The 23833-nt window shown below is 40.0% G+C and overlaps 1 protein-coding gene across 1 annotated transcript in view; it reads right to left on the bottom strand.

Annotated features, from left to right (window-relative positions):
- Positions 1-4393: 4393 nt before the first annotated feature.
- LOC121379236 (fibrillin-2-like) overlaps positions 4394-23833 on the bottom strand; it is a 46311-nt gene continuing 26871 nt past the window's right edge. The window contains 18 exon segments of the mRNA XM_041507752.1: positions 4394-4529; positions 5283-5381; positions 7094-7174; positions 7895-7993; positions 8745-8867; positions 10379-10501; positions 11616-11738; positions 12201-12323; positions 12972-13094; positions 14822-14944; positions 16433-16555; positions 18578-18715; positions 20494-20616; positions 20984-21106; positions 21370-21492; positions 21831-21953; positions 22190-22312; positions 22464-22586. Of these exon segments, the coding sequence (XP_041363686.1) occupies positions 4474-4529; positions 5283-5381; positions 7094-7174; positions 7895-7993; positions 8745-8867; positions 10379-10501; positions 11616-11738; positions 12201-12323; positions 12972-13094; positions 14822-14944; positions 16433-16555; positions 18578-18715; positions 20494-20616; positions 20984-21106; positions 21370-21492; positions 21831-21953; positions 22190-22312; positions 22464-22586 (2072 nt within the window). The 3' untranslated portion in view covers positions 4394-4473.

Here is a 23833-nt window from a genome sequence, read left to right as displayed (position 1 = left end):
TTATCATCGGCTATTGGACGTCAAACATATGGTCATTCTGACACTGTTTTTAGAGGAAACCCGCTGTCGCCACATAGGCTACTCTTTTTACGACAGGCAGCAAGGGATCTTTTATTTGCGCTTCCCACAGGCAGGATAGCACAAACCATGGTCTTTGTTGAACCAGTTATGGATCACTGGTCGGTGCAAGTGGTTTACACCTACCCATTGAGCCTTGCGGAGCACTCACTCAGGGTTTGGAGTCGGTATCTCGATTAAAAATCCCATGCCTCGACTGGGATCCGAACCCAGTACCTACCAGCCTGTAGACCGATGGCCTGCCACGACGCCACCGAGGCCGGTACTACACCCTCTTAGTCTTTCACTAACTAACCCACTGTCCTGGACAGATAGCTGAAGTTGCGTACATTTCTTCCACTAGTTTCCAAATGATTCCGTAGGTGTACGTACTAACCTGATGTAGGCATTTTTCAAACACAAAATACAAAAGATCTGGGCTGCGTTCAACCAGATCGAGCGGTAAAACGTCAGCTAGACTGGTTTAGGCGCCTCACCTTAAAGGGACATACCCTAGTTTTTAAACACTAACGCATATTTTTAACTATTATAACCTTTTTTGATAACTTAAATCATACTTTACTTAGATTTTATTGTTAGGTTATCAATTTCCGTACATTCGAAGTGTTTTTAGTCATTCTGCTGTTTTTAATATCACAAAATGCACTTTCATATTTTTAAAAGAGAAGTAACAGTTATGGAGTCGGAGTTTTAGTCTATTTTTAGAGGGTATTTTACCATTTTAAAATTACAGACTCGTGTTTCACTCAATTGTAACTTTATCCAAATGTGTTACAGTTCTGTATATTAACTAAACTTAGTGTTAATTTTCACGGGTTGAAACTAGGGTATGTCCCTTTAAACCAAATAGCCACGTCGGGAACCAATCAAATAGTGCGAGAACGTTAGCAAAACGTTTGCTGGCTGAACTTGGGGCTGTAGTATTTCTAATCGTTGATAACGTCCGCAGACACTATGGTGTTCTGACATAAGCGTACGGGGAGACGTGGGGGGGGGGGGGGGGGGGGGGGGGGGGCAACTGTCCCCCTAGTGCTAGAGCAAAACCCCAAATTCGTGAAATGATACAGATATTCGGGCAAAGTGTGCTAACCCAAGATCTTTACCATGTATTTCCATCATTCTACTCTCAAAACTAGTTGTAAATAAAACATTTCCTTCTTGCAATCCATGTAAAAATGCGTAGTGATTCGTTTGCAACCATATATACCTGGTAGTAATGCCTGTTCCCCCCCCCCCCCTTTACCAAAATCGGAACTCGTACGCCTATGTGTTCTGATGAACACCACAACGTCAAACAACAATGTTTTGTGCCATTCCAACTTTAAGCATACGAATCGCTAGAAGATGTCCATTTTCTGAGAGGCATGACATCACGTTGATGACAATAGGATGCCACCAATAGTAATGAGAATCCATAGAATCGTTTTGCAGTCCAATGATAAGGAAAATGACATCAGGATCACCTGACCCAATATGCGCGTAAGGCAAGCTGTGCGCTTAACGCGTGAATAGCGCGTGCAGTTGACATAACACCTCTGGAATATCGAAGGGAATGGTTACACAATCATTTTCTAAAACATTTATGGCCAACTTCAAGTAAATAAAATTTTGCATACATTCATATGGAAGGAAGGAAGGAAATGTTTCATTTAATGACGCACTCAACAGATTTTATTTACGATTATATAAAAGAAGGAAGGAAATGTTTATTTAGCGACGCACTCAACACATTTTATTTACGGTTATATGGCGTCGGAACGCACTCAACATTACGGTTGTATGGCGTCGGACATATGGTTAAGGACCACACTGATATTGAGGGAAGAAACCCGCTGTCTCCACTTCATAGGCTACTCTTTTTGATTAGCAGCAAAAGATTTGTTATATGCACCATCCCAAAGACAGGATAGCACATATTGAGGCCTTCAATATACGTCGTGGTGCACTGGCTGGAACAAGAAATAGCCCAATGAGCCCACCAACAGGAATCGATGCCAAACCGACCGCGCATCAAGCAAGTGCTTTACCACTGGGCTACGTCTCGCCCCTGCTACAGACAGGATAACACATGCCACGGCTTTTGATATATCAGTCGTGGTGCACTGGCTGGAGCGAGAAATAGCCCAATGGGCCCACCAACAGGGATCGATGCCAAACCGACCGCCCATCAAGCGAGTGCTTTACCACTGGGCTACGTCTCGCCCCTCCTACAGACAGGATAACACATACCACGGCTTTTGATATATCAGTCGTGGTGCACTGGCTGGAGCGAGAAATAGCCCAATGGGCCCACCGACGGAGATCGACCGTGCATCTAGCGAACGTTTTACCACTGGGCTACATTCCGCCTCACAGTGTAAGGAGACTAGAAGCACGTGCCGACATATTGTTACTTTAAAAAAAAAAAAAAAATTAATTTGGTTTTTGGCTTTTTTGTACCAAGCAGCAAGAGATCTTTACGTGCAATTTCTCACGGACATTCAAGGATTGTCTGTTATTTCTTCTACGTTCATCGGGGTAGAATTAAATTTCCGTTACATTCATTACAACATAACGTCATCCCATTGGTCCAGACGTAGCAACGGGAGTTTGTTCAATTCTCGATGAATGTAAAAATTACATTGTTTGCGGATTATTTTTTTTTGATACCCCGATGAACGTAAAAGAAATAACAGAATCCTTTCTCACATAAGTTTGCAGATTATGCCTATTTATTTTAATTTTATATTTTTAATTTTTAATTTTTTTTTTTTTTTTTTTTGGGGGGGGGGGGGGTTCATACCCAGATGAACGTAAAAGAAATAACAGACAATACTTAATTAAATTAGAATCATATTTGCTAATAATAACACTAAAACTTCATACTTTATTTTGAATTACTTTTGGTCCATAAACCATAGTGCTCAATAACACAACTTGCTCATATGACGTTCCCTTACGACGTAATTTTTACGTTCACCGATAATTGAACAAACTCCCGTTGCTACGTCTCGACCAATGGGATGACGTTACGTTGTAATGAATGTAACTGATATTTAATTACAATACATTTAACATTTCATAGTATACCTACTGGTAGACCTACTGGAATACTGAACACCATGTCAATTTAAAAGACCACAGATGTGCCGTTCAGTAGTCCCTCGCATTTCGCAAGCGACTTTTACATTTGGAGCCGTTCTTCCGCACAATCAAAGTCCTTAAAATGGGCCTTTTTTCTTTTCTTTTCCAAATAACTCGGTCTTGCTAAACCTCCAGCATGCAGGAAGTTTAAAACGAACTCTTTTTTTGACAAGGCTCAAAATTGATTTTGGAGTTAGAAGTAACGTTTGCTTCTCAAATTTTAAACTGAGTAAAAGCTAAAAATTGTTTAGCAGTTCTAGACAATTATTGATATAAATTATACAGGTGTATAACACTAATATATAAAGCAAAACCTGCTCGTGAACCAGATTATCAAAAAGCATGTTGTATAATTTGAGTTGCAATTGCCTCCGGTTCGAGCCATGCTTAGTACGTCTGCAGCTGGCATAATTCACCACTGCATTTAACCGTAACCCAGTGGGTACAGGCTCGCTCGATGCGCGGTCGGTCTGGGATCGATCCCCGTCGGTGGGCCCATTGGGCCATTTCTCGTTCCAGCCAGTGCATCACGACTGGTATATCAAAGGCCGTGGTATGTACTACCCTGTCTGTGTGATGGTGTATATAAAAGATCCCTTGCTGCTAATCTTAAAGGGTAGCCCATGAAGTGGCAATAGCGGGTTTCCTCTCAATATCTGTGTGGTCCTTAACCATATCTCTGACGCCATATAACAAAAATAAAATGTGTTGAGTGCGTCGTTAAATAAAACATTTCTTTCACCACAACGATCCATCAGAGTTGTATCCTACAGCTTTCCATTTGGGGCTTTTTGTTTAGAATTAAATATCACGGTTTGGAAGATAGCCTAAACAATATAACCTTTACATTATTTGCAAGCAATTTCAAGTTACCGGATTCTTTGCAAACAATGTACAGTTCATTCTAAATGAATTATCATTGATGAATGTTGTGAACTCATTTATAATTTCTTAGAAAACCAGATTTTAATCCACCAAGAAGTTCCAGGGTGTACATCTTGTGCAGTTGAAAAATGACACTTGCCCTGTTTCCAGTAAACCAATTTTAGATTCGTGTTCGTGGATTGTATTAGGGGATTAAATTTGTAGCACACTGGAGGTGATGAGCATCCCCGGATTTACCCCACCCTTCAGATCCGCCACTGCCTACATGAAGAGTGCATCATTTAAAAAAGAAAACAAAGAAGTGAAACAGTTTTTAATGTTTTAATCAATGCCGTGGAATAGTGCGGTCTTTCATTCACTGTTCGATGCATCGTCGATTCCTAGTGGCTAACCCCGGAAGTAGTAGTAGTATGAAGGTCTGCGGTAATAGGACAACTTAGAGGCTGAAACAAAAAATGTTAAAGAGTTTAGTTTGTTTAGTTTAACGGCATCACTAGAGAATACTGATTTATTAATGACAGGCTTTTGGATGTCAACATTTGATGATTCTGAAATATGGTTTAGAGTAAACCCACTATATGTTTTCCATTAGTAGCAGGGGATCCTTAATGTGCACTTTCTCGCAGACAGGACACATTTATATCCCGGTCGTGGGGCATATGTTGGGACGGGGGAAAAGCTATCAGAGAATGGGTCTACAGACGGGGTTCAATCCTACGACTCAAGCACCTATGTTAAGTGTTTTACAACTGACCCAGGTACTGCCCCGAACAAATATAAATTATGATGAAATGACAAATAAAATATGAAATATATTCGTACTGGAATTTGTGTACCTATCCGATTCTAGATGTCATTCTTGACACACACTGCCACACTCACTCTCACTCTCACTCGCACACACTATTAAATTAGAGCTGACGATATGTATTGGGGTGGGTAATGATTAAAATATACAAGCTTATGATTTAGTTAGGTACCGTTAACACTTAATCATTATAGAAATGCACTATGCCTAAAAAAGACGAAAGGATTGAGGATGGGGTGGGGGGGGGGGATGTGCCTGGTGCCTCTATACACTATTGTTTTCTATTGCGAACGTTATCGTTAGGTTTGAACATAATATGGTATATACTTCAACGTTACAAGACAAATGCCTACCACCCCACCCTCCGCCTGCATCACCCCTAACTTACGTCCACATTTTTCACATTTGTGCGGGCAGGCGACTTGCCAGTAGTAATTGCGACAATTTGCTCTGTAGCACCTTCTCGATTCTCTTCGATAACAGTCCACTGAAAGTCAATACGTAAAGTATAAAAACTAGAAACTCTATAGCCTGACGTTTTGTTAGTGGTTTAAAATAGCATCATTCTCGTAGAATAATTGTCTAAGTAAAAAAAATTCCGTTTTGAGAAAAAAAACTAAAAAACCCATTTCAAATCTGAGAAGAAACATTTATTGGGAATTTTTGGCACACGGCCATGAAATGAAAAATCATTTAAAATACAATCAGGCTTAGTGATTCTAATACAGTAGGCCTAGTGGACGGTTGTCACATGGGTCTTTTGACTCCCCTCGCCCATTTAAAGTGTCATTTTTTTATTAATTTGTTTTTAGTTTTAATTCATCATCTACAATATAAAATAGTCAACACAAAATGCCAAGAAAATGCATCTCTGAGCATCTTTAGATTAAAATTTCCCAGGAAGCATGCTCCCGAAATGCCGTATATATCTCACTCCCTTTAGGTGCTCGGCTCGTTTGCCTTTGGCAAACTCAGACTTAACCGTGACAGTCTCCCCCCCCCCTCCCCTCCCTTAACAAAATCCTGGATCCGCCTCTGAATATGAGAGGCATAAACTTTTGAACTGAACTCAAATACAGTTTACAATGAGACCGTCGATTGGTTAGCAACAATTGCTTGTATAAAAGCAATCAGTTCAAAAGTGAATAGTCATTAAAATGAATAAATTTAGTTGAGCTTTTCTCTCAAACTGAATTTGAACATTATTCGTGGTTGACAAATCAGATTTTCACAAAGCAGTCATATTATTATCATAAATTTAATTTTAATATGTACCTTTAGTTATACTTTTTATTTGTAGTTAAGAATATAACGGTATAGCACACCACACGAAGTCTGTACATATGAAATAACGTTGGTGGAAAATACAAATAGATATGCATACATTTACATTTTACTATTATTGCAATGAGACCCAAATTCAATATACTGGTTGAACATAACAAGCATCAGCTTTGTAAAGAAAATATTGCTGTTCAGGCGCGAATTCATGATGGCATATTGACATATTTGGAAAACTTCTTTTTACTAATGCTAATTAAGAATGCAACACTTCAAACAATATTAATTTCAAAATTCTAACACCCCTCCTTCCTTTTGTTATATTCTTGATACTCACCTAAAACACTGGTGCAGTAACAGTTGTGAGTGTACAGTCTGTATCCCGCAGGACAGACCTTTTGTTATATTCTTGATACTCACCTAAAACACTGGTGCAGTAACAGTTGTGAGTGTACAGTCTGTATCCCGCAGGACAGACCTTTTGTTATATTCTTGATACTCACCTAAAACACTGGTGCAGTAACAGTTGTGAGTGTACAGTCTGTATCCCGCAGGACAGACCTTTTGTTATATTCTTGATACTCACCTAAAACACTGGTGCAGTAACAGTTGTGAGTGTACAGTCTGTATCCCGCAGGACAGACCTTTTGTTATATTCTTGATACTCACCTAAAACACTGGTGCAGTAACAGTTGTGAGTGTACAGTCTGTATCCCGCAGGACAGACCTTTTGTTATATTCTTGATACTCACCTAAAACACTGGTGCAGTAACAGTTGTGAGTGTACAGTCTGTATCCCGCAGGACAGACCTTTTGTTATATTCTTGATACTCACCTAAAACACTGGTGCAGTAACAGTTGTGAGTGTACAGTCTGTATCCCGCAGGACAGACCTTTTGTTATATTCTTGATACTCACCTAAAACACTGGTGCAGTAACAGTTGTGAGTGTACAGTCTGTATCCCGCAGGACAGACCTTTCCGCCACAAGGTCCTGAATCTGTAACGAGATCACCGATATTGCAGTTAATTTAATAACAAAATTTACCTTTTGTAAACACTGTTCGCTGCTTTTTATTTTTGTCTTCATCCTGGCACATTTGGCTGATTAAAGTGTGCCACATTATTTTTAACCATACCAATTACATGGAAACTGAGGGGGGGGTAGGGGCGGGGGTGGGGGCTGTGCCGGTTCTGACTACATAACGAGGTGCAAAGGTTCTGACTACATAATGAGGTGTAAAGGTTCCGACTACATAATGAGGTGCAACGGTTCTGACTACATAATGGGGTGTAAAGGTTCTGAAAGAAAGAAAGAAGTGTTTTATTTAACGACGCACTCAACACATTTTATTTACGGTTATATGGCGTCAAACATACGTTAAGGACCACACAGACAATGAGAGAGGAAACCCGGTGTCGCCACTTCATGGGCTACTCTTTTCGATTGGCAGCAAGGGATCTTTTATATGCACCATCCCACAGACAGGGTAGTACATACCACGGCCTTTGATACACCAGTCATGGCACACCAGTCATGGCGCACTGATTGGAACGAGAAATAGCTTAATGGGCCCACCAACGGGGATTGATCCCAGAACGACCGCGCATCGAGCGAGCGCTGTACCACTGGGCTACGTCCCGCCCCGTAAATGTTCTGACTACATAATGAGTTGTAAAGGTTCTGACTACATAATGAGGTGCAAAGGTTCTGACTCACTTTCGTTCTCACATTCCTCCCCTCCAAAGCCTTGTTTACATTTACATGTGCACGATTCCGTATCGAGTTCACCGCCGTTTTGACAGTCTTTGTAACATTCTGAAACAAAATCCACGAAAACACTGATGTTAATTTGATGCCAGTTTTTAATGCAACAGAAACGGAAACGAAAATAAAATTCGTCAAATTTTTGCATGTCTTACTAATACGCAACATAATTTTGTTATGCTAATGTAATATAGCTTGTGTTTATAAAAAAAATAACATGCTGCTACCACACACACTTACATATGAGCTGAAAGCGATCCGAGTGTAATTACATTCCAACAGATGTGACAGCACATTACGGCCTTTGATATATCAGTCGTAGAACAGGAAAATTCAATCAGCTATTAATTCAGATATGTATAATGTATACAACTTATAAGCAGGGGCGGATTATGTTTTAGGTAAGGGGAGGTTCCGAAACTATGTAAATGTTTATAATTTGAAATTATAAATTTTACGTGGACATCAATTTAGATCTACGTGGTGGGGTTGGGGTTTTTTTTAGCAGGGGGGGGGGGGGGTCCGTGCAACTGGGAAACCCCCCATAATCTGCCCCTGTTATAAGGCTTGGGGTTAGAGTCAACTTACAAGGCCATTTCCCAATTATAAATAATCCCCTAATATGACAATATCTTCGACCTTTTTATGTCAAGAAAGTTTTAATAATATATATGAATGCACCTTTTCAAGTGCAGTAAACCTTTTCAGTTACATCCTAAGTCTGCTGCCTCTACCCTCGAACTTAAAGGAATAAAATAACTGGCAACTGATTACTTTATAAATAGTTGTAGTGTGTCAATACCTTTACACGTTCTTCCATCTCCGATAAAGCCGGGGTCACACTTGCACGTGAAGGACCCGGCTGTGTTGGTGCAGGCGGCGTTGACATCACAGTCATGGGCGCCATTAGAACACTCGTCCATATCTGCAACAAAGTGTGAAACACAATGAAGTGCAGCATACATTATAGTGACATACACTAGTTTTTAAACACTACAACATAATTTTACAGTACTAAAGCTGTTTTTGATAATTACAATTATAAGTAGGCTACTTACATTTTATTATTTAGAATATTAATTTTTGTATACCTGAAGTGGTTCTAGTCATCCAAGTGTTTGCAATACCCCAAAATGCATTTTTCATAATTCTAAAAACACACGTTTTGTTTTGAGATATTTGATCAGAAAAAAGTCAAAATGATTGCATAACAGGCAGAGCCTATATAAGTGCTCTCCTAAACAAGATGGTCACTGGCGATGTCAGAGGCCAAACCCGTGGTGGGCGTGCCTGAACCCTAGTGGATATGGGCACGTTAAACGAGTTCCCATCCCATCCCATCCCATCAGACAATTTAATCAATATTTATAATCATATATAATACATAATAACATAATGTCCAATGGCATAAAGTATTTAATACACGTTGTCTGAGAAGTAATGGTTATTGAGACAAGCTCCAATTATTTTAGACGGTATTTCATGGTTTAAACATCACAAACTTTAGTTTCTCTCTGTTATAACCTTATCTAAATGTGTGTTACAGGTTTGTTCATTTCCAAGGGCTGACACTAGGGTCTGCACCCTTTAACAAATTATTCGAACTTACGATATTAGCAACTTGATTTCATTTGGTCTTAAGTCTTAATTTGTTTATTTAAAAGGTTTTAGGAATTAAAAAAAAAATGAAAATTTTAATTATCAGACCCGCAGAAAACGGGGGCCGGGGTACTTGAGGACGAACTTTTTTGGTTTTGTTTTTTACTCTATATAAATAAATGTTTTTAAAATATGGCTTGTGCCTCTACTACAGACTGTGTCCCATTCACTAGAATTTGTGCCCCCATGACCACTCTAGACATCGTTCCTACTCGCCTGGTTATATATAATAGGACCGGCCTCGGTGGCGTCGTGGCAGGCCATCGGTCTACAGGCTGGTAGGTACTGGGTTCGGATCCCAGTCGAGGCATGGGATTTTTAATCGAGATACCGACTCCAAACCCTGAGTGAGTGCTCCGCAAGGCTCAATGGGTAGGTGTAAACCACTTGCACCGACCAGTGATCCATAACTGGTTCAACAAAGGCCATGGTTTGTGCTATCCTGCCTGTGGGAAGCGCAAATAAAAGATCCCTTGCTGCCTGTCGTAAAAAGAGTAGCCTATGTGGCGACAGCGGGTTTCCTCTAAAAACAGTGTCAGAATGACCATATGTTTGACGTCCAATAGCCGATGATAAGATAAAAAATCAATGTGCTCTAGCGGCGTCGTTAAATAAAACAAACGTTATATATAATAGCTAAAAGGAGATTATTTATATTTATACTCACGCAAGTCTTATATCGAGGAAATTAGTGCTGATTACTCCACTGATAATTAAACTTTGATCCACCAGTTGTTAAAATATTAAAATAAATTGTAATATTATTAAAATTCGAACCTTTGCATGTTTGTCCATTTCCCGTGAAACCATATTTACACGCACAGCTGAATGATCCCGCCATGTTGGTGCATACAGCATTCACGTCACAGTTGTCACCACCAGTTAAACATTCGTTCACATCTAAACATTAAACAAACCAAAAAATACAGCATTCACTCAAACCAAAGGAAGGAAATGTTTTATTTAACGATGCACTCAACACATTTTATTTACGGTTATATGGCATCGGGCATATGGTTAAGGAGAGAGAAAACCCGCTGTCGCCACTTCATAAGCTACTCTTTTTGAATAACAGCAAGGGATCTTTTATATGCACCACCCCACAGACAAGATAGTACATACCACGGCCTTTGTTACACTAGTTTTTCTAAAACCATAAATAATTTGATTTCTTTGCTACTATATATTATAGTGACGCCACTTCTACAGTTATCCAGAAGGAAGGAGTTGTCAAATTGTGAAGGCTGGTGTTAATCTACTGAAAGATTAGCCTTCCCTTGAAGATGATCCAGGTGCGATTTTAAGTATCTTCATAAACTACCAAATATACATTTGTGATGAATTCTTTTTTTCTTGCCAACTGGACTGAATTAGCCACCTTTTGCACGGTGCTAGATAAATCTGTCTAGCACCTGGTACTAGATTAATAGAATCAATCATCGTTGTTCGGGACAAAATGTTTTTGTTAAGGACCTCGCTAAACCTCAGCCCTCACACAAAAAAACCCAATTTGTCCCTCGGGTTGGAATAGCCTTTTCTATACCTCACAACTGTGATAGATTCTATTATAGTGCTGCTGCTTCTTCTTCTGTGTTCAAGCTATACTGTAGTTGTTCATGATTTAGATTTGGAGTGTGATAAATTTATAGTACATATATTGCTTAATAAACCAAGACATTACAACTTTCAAATACGCTCGGAGTCTGCAATGGATGAAAATGTACGCCTTTGTGAAAATACTCTTACAGGCATCGAAATAAGTCAAGAACGATCGTTCAGGTTACCGGGAGGTTACCACATTAAAAAAAGTTGAGAACGGCGTTTCATTCTCGACAAGAATTTCAACATGTATACTACAATAATCATCTGGCACACATGTAATGGTGTTAAAAGTAGTAACAGGAATTCAATTCTAACTTTTATATAGTTGTGGTAACCTAGGTTACCAGGCTATATTTTGTGGTAACCTGTAAATTGGTTACAAGACGATGCTTATTTCGATGCCTGCTCTTACCTTCGCAGCGTTGTCCAGTTCCGGTGAAGCCGGATATGCATCTACAGGCGAATGACCCGTCTGTGTTGACGCACTCAGCATTTGCGTCACAGTTGTCGCTACCAGCAGCACATTCATCTACATCTACAATGAATGAATCGATGTTTAACGACACCCCAGCACGACAAATACATCAGCTATTGGGCGTCAAACTAAGGTAAATACATCAATGAAGTGATGATCAACATCAATATAAAAATCCAAAGAACGAAATTAAAACATTGGGACCAATTTACGAAGACTGGTTTAAGCTTTGTAAATGTATAAAGTGACACGTATGTAAGATATAAACAGGCTTTGTAAATTCTGCATATCGAATAATAAGTATTTGTAAAAGTATTTTATCATTAACTGAAAAGGACTACAATACATAGCAGTTCTGTTGAACTAACATGTTTTCTGATGAAACTAAACGATAGTAGGCAGACACTCTGCTGTGCTTTTGTGTGAACTAGCAGTCTTACGTCATCAATTCTTTTCTATCAAATGCATGTTAACTGTTACACTAACGAATGTGACATGTTTTTCTACGTGTAGAAATCGAACCTTGGCACGTTTGTCCATCTCCGGTGAAACCTGCTCTGCATTCACACGCAAAGGACCCGGGTATGTTGATGCATTCGGCGTTAGCGTCACAGTTGTTGTCACCGGTAACACATTCATTTACATCTACAAAACACGTGTAGCACACTTGTACCAAGGAAGAAAATAGCCCAATGGGTCCACTGACGGGGATCGTTCCTAGACCTACCGTTTTTTTCCCCTCAAGTACTATTTTTTATTAACCCTAGTATTTAAATGTGAAGCTTCACACATTTAATGAGCCATATGTTCACAATGTGAATAGGCTATATAGTCATTCCTCTACAACGTTACTATGCCACCGATTATTATCAGCATGTGTAATTTTTTTGTTTTACTTTGATGTTTTAATTTTATACGTTTTGTGTCTATGTCGAGCTTTATTTTATTTTGTTTCATTCCAGGCTTCATATGCCACCAATTCAAAACTTCAGGTTAACACTGTCAAAACATTTGATCTAATCAAGGACGGATCCAGTAAATATTTTAGAGGGACGTAGGACAAAGGGACACCTGGACCAACTCCTGAAAAGGATAACCAATACCAAATGCATTTTTAGGGATAACAGGTCCCCCAGGACTCCTACTTTTGATCCACCCTTGACTACTTCAATTTAATAAATAGTACAATAGGAAACAAAACATGCTGTTGCTGTTGATATACAATTATATGACACAAAGTGGGATAATGACGATGAACTACCAGTCTAAAAAAAAAAAAAAAAAAATTCAAACCATTGCAGGTTTTTCCATTTCCAGTGAAACCGGATTTGCATGCGCACGTGAATGACCCATCTGTGTTGGTGCAGTCGGCATTGACATCACAGTCCCCGTTGCCATTTGAACACTCGTCAACATCTACGAACAAACACAAACTCAATATTTACACCAAAACACACACACACACACACACACACACACACACACACACACACACACACACACACACACACACACACACACACACACACACACACACACACACACACACACAAATACAGGGATATGACATAGCTTGCATTTGTCAGAGAAATGTGTAGCTGGCATTCTTTTCCATGAGTTTGTTTTGTTTAACGACACCACATTGATTTATTAATCATCGATTATTGGATATCTAAAATTTGATAATTTCGACATGTAGTCTTAGAGAGGAAACCCGCTACATTATTTCATTAGTAGTCAGGGATCTTTTATATGCACTATCTCACATACAGGATAACGCATACCATGGCCTTTGATATACCAGTTGTCGAGCACTGGCTGGAACGAGAAATAGCCGTTAGTAACACCATCCCACATACAGGATATCTCACAGCGCGGCTTTTGATATACCAGTTCTGATGCACTCACTAGAGCAAGAACTAGGCCAACCGGCCCACCCGCGACTAGTACTTTTCCATTAATGTAACCTCCAATAGGTGTCTTCACAGACTTGATTCATGTTTAAGGTGATCATGTTAAGACGGCAAACTGTCAAATGGCATGATAATCGATGCAGCAGATTTGAATGCTGTTATTGCTCAGTGTTTTTATTATATGATTGTATTGCAGTGACCGTGCGACAATGGGTGTGGATGTGGCCAGTTTTCCCTTTTACGGTGCTCAGAAGATTGCATGAAATGCTTTGAATAATTGTAATATAAAATTTGCTCAAGGGAGCATGCCCCCGAACTCATAGTAACAAGTTTAGGTCCTTCGCACCTTTGAGACATACATAGCACTGGCCAACGAGAAACACGTTGATGTATTAAAATTAATCATGTAAGAGTTACTGTGTAATGTAAGAGTTAAAAAGCTGACATACAATAGCCAGCGATTAATAAATGTGTTCTTGTGGTATCGTTAAACAAAAACTAAACTGTTCTGAGGCAAACAAATAGGGAAACATCTGCGAATTAAACGTTTACCAGGCACGTTAAGGTTTTGTGTGTGTGTGTGTGTGGGGGGGGGGGGGGGGGGGGGGTTCTTCTTTGTTTGTTTGTTTTGTTGTTGTTGTTGTTTTTTTTCACAGGCGTACGGGCTCCCATTTTTGTAGGGGGTCAGGCTGGCTTTTACATGAATTAAACGAAAATGCCAGAATTTAGATAACATTTATTCATACTATCATTATCACCAAACAGCTATACAGGGTTGGAAACAAAACACTACACATTTAGATATGGATTGCGGGTAGAATGATGGAAATACATAGTAAAAAGGTCTCAGGTTAGTACATTTTGCTCGAATATTTCTATCGTTTTTGTCCGAATTTGTAATTTTAATTTTACTTCAGCACTATAGTGGGCAGTTCTCCCCATACCCACCCTGCCTCCGTCTTGTACGCTTGTGTTTTGTTTACCTATGCAGGTTTGTCAATTTCCTGTATAACCGTTTATGCACGTGCATCCAAAGGACCCGGGTGTGTTGATACAATCTAATAATATAATCTAATACATACAGCACAAGTTTTAAAGGGGTAGTCTCAAAGTTGCATATAATTATTAAAAATATTCAATGATGTTTCTTGATTGGATGCCCACAAAAATATTACATCCAAAAATGTTCAGTTACACGTTCAATAAACAATATGAAATTTCATAGTTTACCAGTGCATGTTTGTCCATTTCCAGTGTATCCAGCTCTGCACGCGCAGCTGAAGGACCCAGCGGTGTTCGTACAATCGGCGTTAGCGTCACAGTTGGCGGCACCATTTGAACATTCATCCACATCTACAGTGAAATTTAAGTAAAAATATATCATGTCTGGATTCGAATCAAATGATCACTTCACATGTCATTAAACGAGATATCAGCTCAACTGTTTAGCACTAAGTGTTGCGAATTAATAACATTAAGGTGCAGGTGCTTACACTAGCTGTGAAGGGGTGAGTTTTGGGGGCGAAACGCAACCCCCACTCATATTCAAGCAAACGTCCTTTCTATGAATATATTTTTCAGGATAGCATGTCTCGACTACCCCTATAAACTTCGCTTGCCATAGTCTAGAACACACACGCACATGCACAAATTCTGTTATAAATCCCTGCACATGCACCCGAGGTGCTGCAATATACAGTGACATTTTGATAGTTGCAAAGGGGCGATTTCATTGGTCGCAGATATGTGGTTGGGAGGAGGTGCATGACATTGTTTTTTACAGCTCTTGACAAAATAAGTATGGTAATAATACTAATTTTGGACGTCTTGTGACATACAAATGGTCGTTTTATTTTTCTGTGGAGACAACCTACAAGGTACGGCCTCACATTTGTACACAGGTTATGTTCAAGAGGGCGGGAGATCGCGTTTGCTCACAAGACTGGTTTTTTAACCTCAATTTAAATGAATGGCTTTCGATACAAGACTTTAGTATCAGTCAAATTGTTCGCAAGTGGTCGGACATGTCACAGTGAACGACGGTGATACTGGCAGAAGCTACTAGTAATTGGAATTTTATTATTAGCTCAGTTTGTTGGGTGCTGGACTCTCAGACAGAGTCAATTGTTCAAATTATCTGTTCCATACCAAGGAGGTGGTGCAATAGTAATGTCTGAAGATGGATGGAAGGGAAGGGAAGGGAAGGAAGGAAATGTTTTATTTAACGACGCACTCATCACATTTTATTTACGGTTATATGGTGTCGGACATATGGTTAAGGACCACACAGATATTGAGAGAAGAAACCCGCTGTTGCCACTTCATGGGCTACTCTTTTCGATTGGCAGCAAGGGAATTTTATATGCACCATCCCACAGACGGGATAACACATACCACGGCCTTTGATGTACCAGTCGTGGTGCACTGGCTGGAACGAGAAATAGCCCAATGGGTCCACTGACAGGGATCGATCCCAAACCGACCGCGCATCAAGCGAGCACTTTTCCCACTGGGCTACGTTTCGCCCCCTTGGATGGAAGGGTATCCATAAAGTACATATGCACAAAATCTACATACTGGATATAATTTAAAGCTTTGTGTATATAGTCTTGTTAGCGACACCCCCCCCCCACCCCCCCCCCCCCCCCCCCCCGCCCCCGTATTATTCGTACCTAATGCCTGAACCCCTCCTCTCCCTTAAAGGTGTACGTGTGTATTTCGAATAAGTATGCCTTGTTAATCATAGTGTAAATAAATATGCCTTATGTTAGCATATGGCACTGGATCAGATCATAATTGTTTTGTAATTTTGGGATCGGTGCGAGTATAGATATCATTTACCTGTGCACGTTTGTCCGTTTCCGGTATACCCAGCTCTGCATGCGCAGCTGAAGGACCCCACTGTGTTCGTACAATCAGCGTTAGCGTCACAGTTGTTGGTACCAGTTTGACATTCGTCAACATCTAGAAATGAACACAAACATTTGTGTTATTAGTAAAAATAGCAATGTAATACTTTTCAAAAACATGTAATCATTTGGTACTCTGTGTCTTTAATACATTCTTCAATTCTAAACCAGTGTTTGATATATACTACTCAAAAGAATTTAAGGGTCAGACGATATTTTCGACATTATTTTCTGAATGTCAATTATATTTGCTAGACCATAATGTCACGCATGGTATTGTTCCATTTTGACGAAAGTGGGTCTAAGCAACCCATAAATGAATTAAAATCCACTGTCACTGACACTGTCGACTAGTTCTAATGGCGAAAACATGCTTACATTTGCACGTAAATTAGGGCGAAAGCGAAAGGTCTGCTAAGTGCCCATAACTTGCTTTTTCACAAAGCGCTTCATTTGCACGCTTTGCACGTGTATTCCATGTTCCCAATGCTGAATTTCCGTATAATTGGAGCTTGCGTTCGTGTACGGTGAACACTCCAAATTCGACAATGGTACGACTTCAGCTGACTATCGAAGATCGAGGAAGGGCTATTGCTTGGCTTCAGGATGGCAATACGCAAAGAAATGTTGCTCTGAGATTTGGTGTCAGTCAGAGTGTCGTTGGCCGACTGTGGCAACGGTACCAAGCAACGAATTCTGTTCGAAATCGTCCACGTTAGGGAAGACCCCGAAGCACTACAAATAGAGAGAACCGCTACATCACCACGTCAACGCACAACCACTGCACGCCGATTACGTGACAATCTGCGGACTGCGACTGGAACTCGAGTGTCTGATCAAACCATACGCAATCGTCTGAGAGCCAATAATCTACGCTGCCGTCGCCAGGCTGTTCGACCACCACTCCTACCACGTCACAGAACGGCCAGACGCCACTGGTGCACGCTTCATCTGCGGTGGCAACGTGTTCAGTGGGGTCGAGTGATGTTCACTGATGAGTCCAGGTTTAGTCTCCAGTTCAACGACGGTCGGGTTCGTGTCTACAGACGTCCTGGGAGCGCTTCGCTGACGTTAACGTTAGACAACGTCACCGTTTCGGTGGTGGCAGCGTCATGGTGTGGGGCGGCATCTCTATCCACCACAGGACCCCCCTCCATGTGGTGGGTGGCAATCTGAATGGAATCCGCTATCTGAATGAGATTATCCGGCCGTTGGTTCTCCCAGGCCTTCAGCGGCGGGGCAGTTCTGCAGGATGACAATGCCAGACCCCACCGCGCCAAGGTGGTAACGGACTTTCTCAGACAACAAGGTATCGCCAGGATGGATTGGCCAGCATATTCGCCTGACTTGGCCCCAATAGAGTCGGCCTGGGACGAATTAGGCAGGAGAGTTCGGGATAACCATGCCCCTCCGGCCAACCTTCATGATCTGGGTCAACTTCTTATGGCAGAGTGGCAGGCCATTCCCCAAGAGTTCTTCAGACGTCTGATCAACAGCATGAGGCAACGATGTGTCGAGTGTATTCGCGCCAGGGGTGGATTCACACTATTAAACGAATGTTCTAATGTGTAAAATCCATGTTTGACAACCTTCAACTTTGACAGCATGGCATGTGACTTTCTTGTATACAGTGATGTTTATTTGTTGTTTTTTGTAAATATGGAACAATAAATAAAAAATTTGGTGTAGTTTACATCATCAATCTAATACACTCTGAAACTTATTTGGTTATAAATTTTTGACCCTTAAATTCTTTTGAGTAGTATATATTATGCATCCTGGTGGGCTGCCTATTATAGCAAAAGGAACTATGAGTGGGTTAAGGTATCACGCCACCATTTGTCGTATCGCTACTTGTAGCAGCTTAATATAGTCCGATTTAGGAAATAGTTCCTCATAAAAACAAATACTACAAAATTCTGATATGCTTTTTGAAATCTTTCTTTGATGATTACACGTAGGTTGACCTCTGTAGTATTTAAACTCATTGGTTTGAAGTTACTTGTTGTATGATGTACTAACTGATGACAACTGTGCAAATGTCTGACAAAAACGAATGTTATAACAGTTGTCTCACCTGAACATGTGACGCCGTCCCCAGTGAATCCGGTTTTACATTGACAGGTGAAAGATCCATCTGTGTTTGTACAGTCCGCGTTGGCGTCACAGTTGTCTGTACCTAGCGCGCATTCATCCACGTCACTGGACGTTACAGCTGTAATGAGAAATGAATAATTGGGTACAAGCTGCAAATCAATTAATGTTTACAAAAAAATCCACACACAATTACTTATCATGCATGGTTTTTCTAGAGACGTGGTTAACTGATTATTTCACAGTATTTTAAAGTACACTAACATACTTTGAAATGTTTGACAGTCTGTACCAGACACAGCAGAGCATGGGGGGCTGGGGGCTCTAGCCCCCCCCCCCCCCCCCCCCCCACCCCCAAATAATTCTGAATCAAAAATACTATTGGTACTAAATCTTAAGACAGTGATGAATTTTACTTGTTTTCAAAAGTTTATGTGGGAACATACGCACGAACACCCTAGAAACTTTGGTTTGCACCGTCAATCTCTGTCATCCCCCCAATGTGTACTTGCTTCAGCTGTGCCTGTATACCAGAACAACCAGCTATCCATGATCAGGCCCATAGCCAGCATTTCGAGTAGGAGTGTTCGACTAGGTATTTGCCGGGGCCTTATGAATATGAAGTTGATTAAAAAAAACCCAACTTTGTATGGGGCATGTCTTCGAAGAAATTTTAAAATCTCTCAAAGCCTAAAACATGTTTTCCTGACATCTGGAACTTAAAAATTGATATATGTATTTTTCATTATTTTCTTTCAAGGAAATGAAATTCTAGCAAACAGGAGTTAAAGGTATATGTTGAAAGGTACGTGTACCTCAAAACTATGATCAATTCCTTTAATAATCAACATATTTATGAAAAACGAAACGCATTACGTTCAGAACAATTGTATCATCACCAATCACCGCCAGCACCTGTAGCCCCTGTTAAGAGTACAGGTGTAGTCTTCAAACGTTTTCAGCAAAAGGTATTGCATCCCATTTCATGTTTGTCACTGATGCATTATATCATCAAAATGGCATTCACATGATGTCCATAAAACATTTTGAAATACTTGAAAATTACATTCAAGAAAGTATTTAACATTTTCTAATTGGCCTTAATCCTACGGGACATTTGCAAATTCTAGAGCACCAAAAACAACCCTCGCCCCCTACCGACTCTGTTCGAGCAACTTGTGCTCCATTGCACACGCCACGTACCCCAAACCTTTTCCTGTCCTGGACGGAGGAGCCGGCGAATGTCAACAACTGCGCCGGGCCCATAACATGCGTGTGCTACAACAACTTGTTCTCAATGTGCACGTTAAAAACTATGACCTGACCTGACCTGACATAACAGGATTTACTTTTTGTTGACCTTTTATTTCTAACTTTGGTTAATAAATCAATGGAAGGTGATCTGATGTCATTGTCATGTAATTATCGAACGCTACGAAGTCATCAATATAGCAGAAAGTACAATTAAATTTTTTTGCTACATTTAAGTTCCTTTTTTTTTTTTTGCCAGATTAGTTAGAAATTCTGAGTCATGTACACTGCAGCTTTGTTAAGAGGACTGCTAAATGGGAAAGTTGCAAAAATTACAGTCAAGTATTTGTGCAATATTAAAAAACAGAGAAAAATGGATATCAGCTTTTGCGGGAGGGTTCCGACGAACACCCCGACCCCTCCACACCTCCTAAATACCGGCCTGATGATATATCTGTTCCACTAAAAAGCAGAATTTTATTATTTATACATTTTTCTGAACTTAATTTTATGAGCATTTGGGGGTTTAATTGGGTCAGTCGCATGCACCTCAATTATCCCCGTGGATCCACGTCTGCCATGTATATTCAAGATTTGATTTTAAATAAACAATATTCTGTTTGAAAAATAAACCGCGGAATATTTTACCGGTGCACGTTTGTCCATTTCCGGTGTACCCAGAGTTGCACGTGCAGCTGAATGACCCGGCTTTGTTTGTGCAGGCAGCGTTAGCGTCACAGTTGTCGGCACCAGTTTGACATTCGTCAACATCTACAGTGATAAAGTAAAATTATACATTGACGGAACTGCATTTTGATACACCGACTCACAAGTGAATATATTTTTTTTATTGTCATGAACAGTCATTATTTGACGTATATGGCACCTTCATTATTTTACTCACATGTTAGAAGAAAATACTGTGTGGAATGTTTTGTATCACACGTGTTGATAGATCAATTTGAAGACATCTGATTGGCTGCTCCCAGGTGATGTCCTGGACACCAAACCCACGCCATCCAATAAAACTATTAGTACCAAAATGTAATGCTGTGTAAGGAATACGTTAGCCTTCCAAACACCGTAGATAGGTTTTAGTTGCTAAATTCGTTTTAAATTTATACAGACCATCATTTACCTGTGCACGTTTGTCCATTTCCGGTGTACCCAGCTTTGCATGCGCAAGTGAAGGACCCGGCTGTGTTCGTACATTCAGCGTTAGCGTCACAGTTGTCGGCAGCAGTCAAACATTCATTAATGTCTACAATTTAATAGGAAACAAATATACCTTGCCAGGATTTTAACTCACTGCGATTCAAATTGTAAAAATAAATCGTATAACAAACAAAATATTTTTTTTTATTGTCATGAACAGTCAAATATTTTGTATTTAGTTATTTGTGTTTATTTGATTCTACAGGTAGATTTTAAGTGGACATTGTCCAATATTATAAACACTGTCATCATCTAAAATATACGACACTGAGATGAGGTTGATACTGCATGTTAAAGACAATTATTTACCCGTGCACGTTTGTCCATTTCCGATGTATCCAGTTCGGCATGCGCAGCTGAAGGACCCGGCTGTGTTCGTACAGTCAGCGTTAGCGTCACAGTTGTCGGCACCAGTTTGACATTCGTCAATATCTACAAAATGATATACAAAATTTCTACCATGTCTATTCAAGCTTTGGCCGTTTTTCATGAGAGTATTAATATAGTGTTCTTAATAGGTAGGGGGATATCTTGGTTCATCATTGATTTTTCACAATCCCTACCTTTGCTGTTTATCAGGTCTTAGGTTTGGAGATACTCCTATATTCCGAAATATTAAACATTAAAATTTTAATAGAAATGTATCACATCATTCGTGTCGCTTTACCACTCATTGCTTTTGCCTTATATATGACACTGTTCCTAGTTTGAATATTTTCTGCTAGTATATATACTAAATTTGAAAATGACACCATGAAATATGTTTTTACCCGTGCACGTTTGACCGTTTCCAGTGTATCCAGCTCTGCACGCGCAGCTGAAGGACCCGGCTGTGTTCGTACAGTCAGCGTTAGCATCACAGTTGTCGGCACCAGTTTGGCATTCGTCAATGTCTACAAAAGAATTCATTATTATTTTTGTGTAACACGTTAAGTGGTAACTTCGATAAACAATTCATTTAGTATCAGATATGTTTATTCAGTATGTTTCTGTTCTCTATTATGGAATATTAATACACTAAATCTGAAAACCCCCCAAACATGGAATCTTTTTTTATTAACACTGTCATAATCTAAAAATATGGCACTGAGATGAGGTTACTATTACATGTTTACAGACAATTATTTACCCGTGCACGTTTGTCCGTTTTCGGTGTATCCAGCTCTGCACGCGCAGCTGAAAGACCCAGCTGTGTTCGTACAGTCAGCGTTAGCATCACAGTTGTCGGCACCAGTTTGGCATTCGTCAATGTCTACAAAAGAATTCATTATTATTTTTGTGTAACTTCGATAAACAATTCATTTAGTATCAGATATGTTTATTCAACATGTTCTGTTCTCTATTATGGAATATTAATACACTAAATCTGGAAAAATAAATAAAATGGAATTTTTTTTTTTTACCCGTGCACGTTTGACCGTTTCCGGTGTATCCAGCTCTGCACGCGCAGCTGAAAGACCCAGCTGTGTTCGTACAATCAGCATTAGCATCACAGTTGGCGGCACCAGACTGACATTCATCAACATCTACAATAACAAAATATCTCTCTCTCTCTCTCTCTCTCTCTCTCTCTCTCTCTCTCTCTCTCTCTCTCTCTCTCTCTCTCTCTCTCTCTCTCTCTCTCTCTCTCTCTCTATATATATATATATATATATATATATATACCTTGATGGCAATTGGACTGCTGTGATTACATAATATATCAAACATAGGCGTCGGAAGCGAGGAGTGATGAAAGGACCCCCCTCCCATTATCTCAGACACCAATCTTAAATAAATAGAGATTATTATACGAGCTTGTGCGTAGTACTGATTTTATGAAACGAGTGTCAGGATTATTGTATTACCCGAGCGAAAGAGTTTAATACATGAATAGTGACATGAGTTTCTTAAAATCAGTACGATTCACACACAAATATAATAATTTCTTTATTATCCACTTTATCCAAAATATTATTTTCACAAATAAGCTAGGACCATGTCAAAACAAAACGTAACTAAAGAGAGACGACGAAACGACGTTATTTTTTTATTTTTATAAGCGTTTACACTGGGGAAGCCACATTAAGTTATGAGGTCGCTTCATAAAATCACGTCATTCGTTGTGCACGTGAATCATTATGACACACATGGGTCATACCGGTTATATACTACTCAAAAGAATTTAAGGGTCAGACGATATTTTCGACATTATTTTCTGAATGTCAATTATATTAGCTAGACCATAATGTCACGCATGGTATTGGTCCATTTTGACGAAAGTGGGTCTAAGCAACCCATAAATGAATTAAAATCCACTGTCATTGACACTGTCGACTAGTTCTAATGGCGAAAACATGCTTACATTTGCACGTAAATTAGGGCGAAAGCGAAAGGTCTGCTAAGTGCCATAACTTGCTTTTTCACAAAGGGCTTCATTTGCACGCTTTGCATGTGTATTCCATGTTCCCAATGCTGAATTTCCGTATAATTGGAGCTTGCGTTCATGTACGGTGCACACTCCAAATTCGACAATGGTACGATGTCAACTGACTATCGAAGATCGAGGAAGGGCTATTGCTTGGCTTCAGGATGGCAATACGCAAAGAAATGTTGCTCTGAGACTTGGTGTCAGTCAGAGTGTCGTTAGCCGACTGTGGCAACAGTACCAAGCAACGAATTCTGTTCGAAATCGTCCACGTTCGGGAAGACCCCGAAGCACTACAAATAGAGAGGACCGCTACATCACCAATATGGCTCTGCGTCAACGCACAACCACTGCACGCCGATTACG

Source organism: Gigantopelta aegis, chromosome 8 (assembly GCF_016097555.1).
Source record: "Gigantopelta aegis isolate Gae_Host chromosome 8, Gae_host_genome, whole genome shotgun sequence".
NCBI lineage: Eukaryota > Metazoa > Mollusca > Gastropoda > Neomphalida > Peltospiridae > Gigantopelta > Gigantopelta aegis.
Note: the sequence above shows the minus strand (reverse complement) of the source record. Positions and strands in the feature narration are given on the sequence as shown.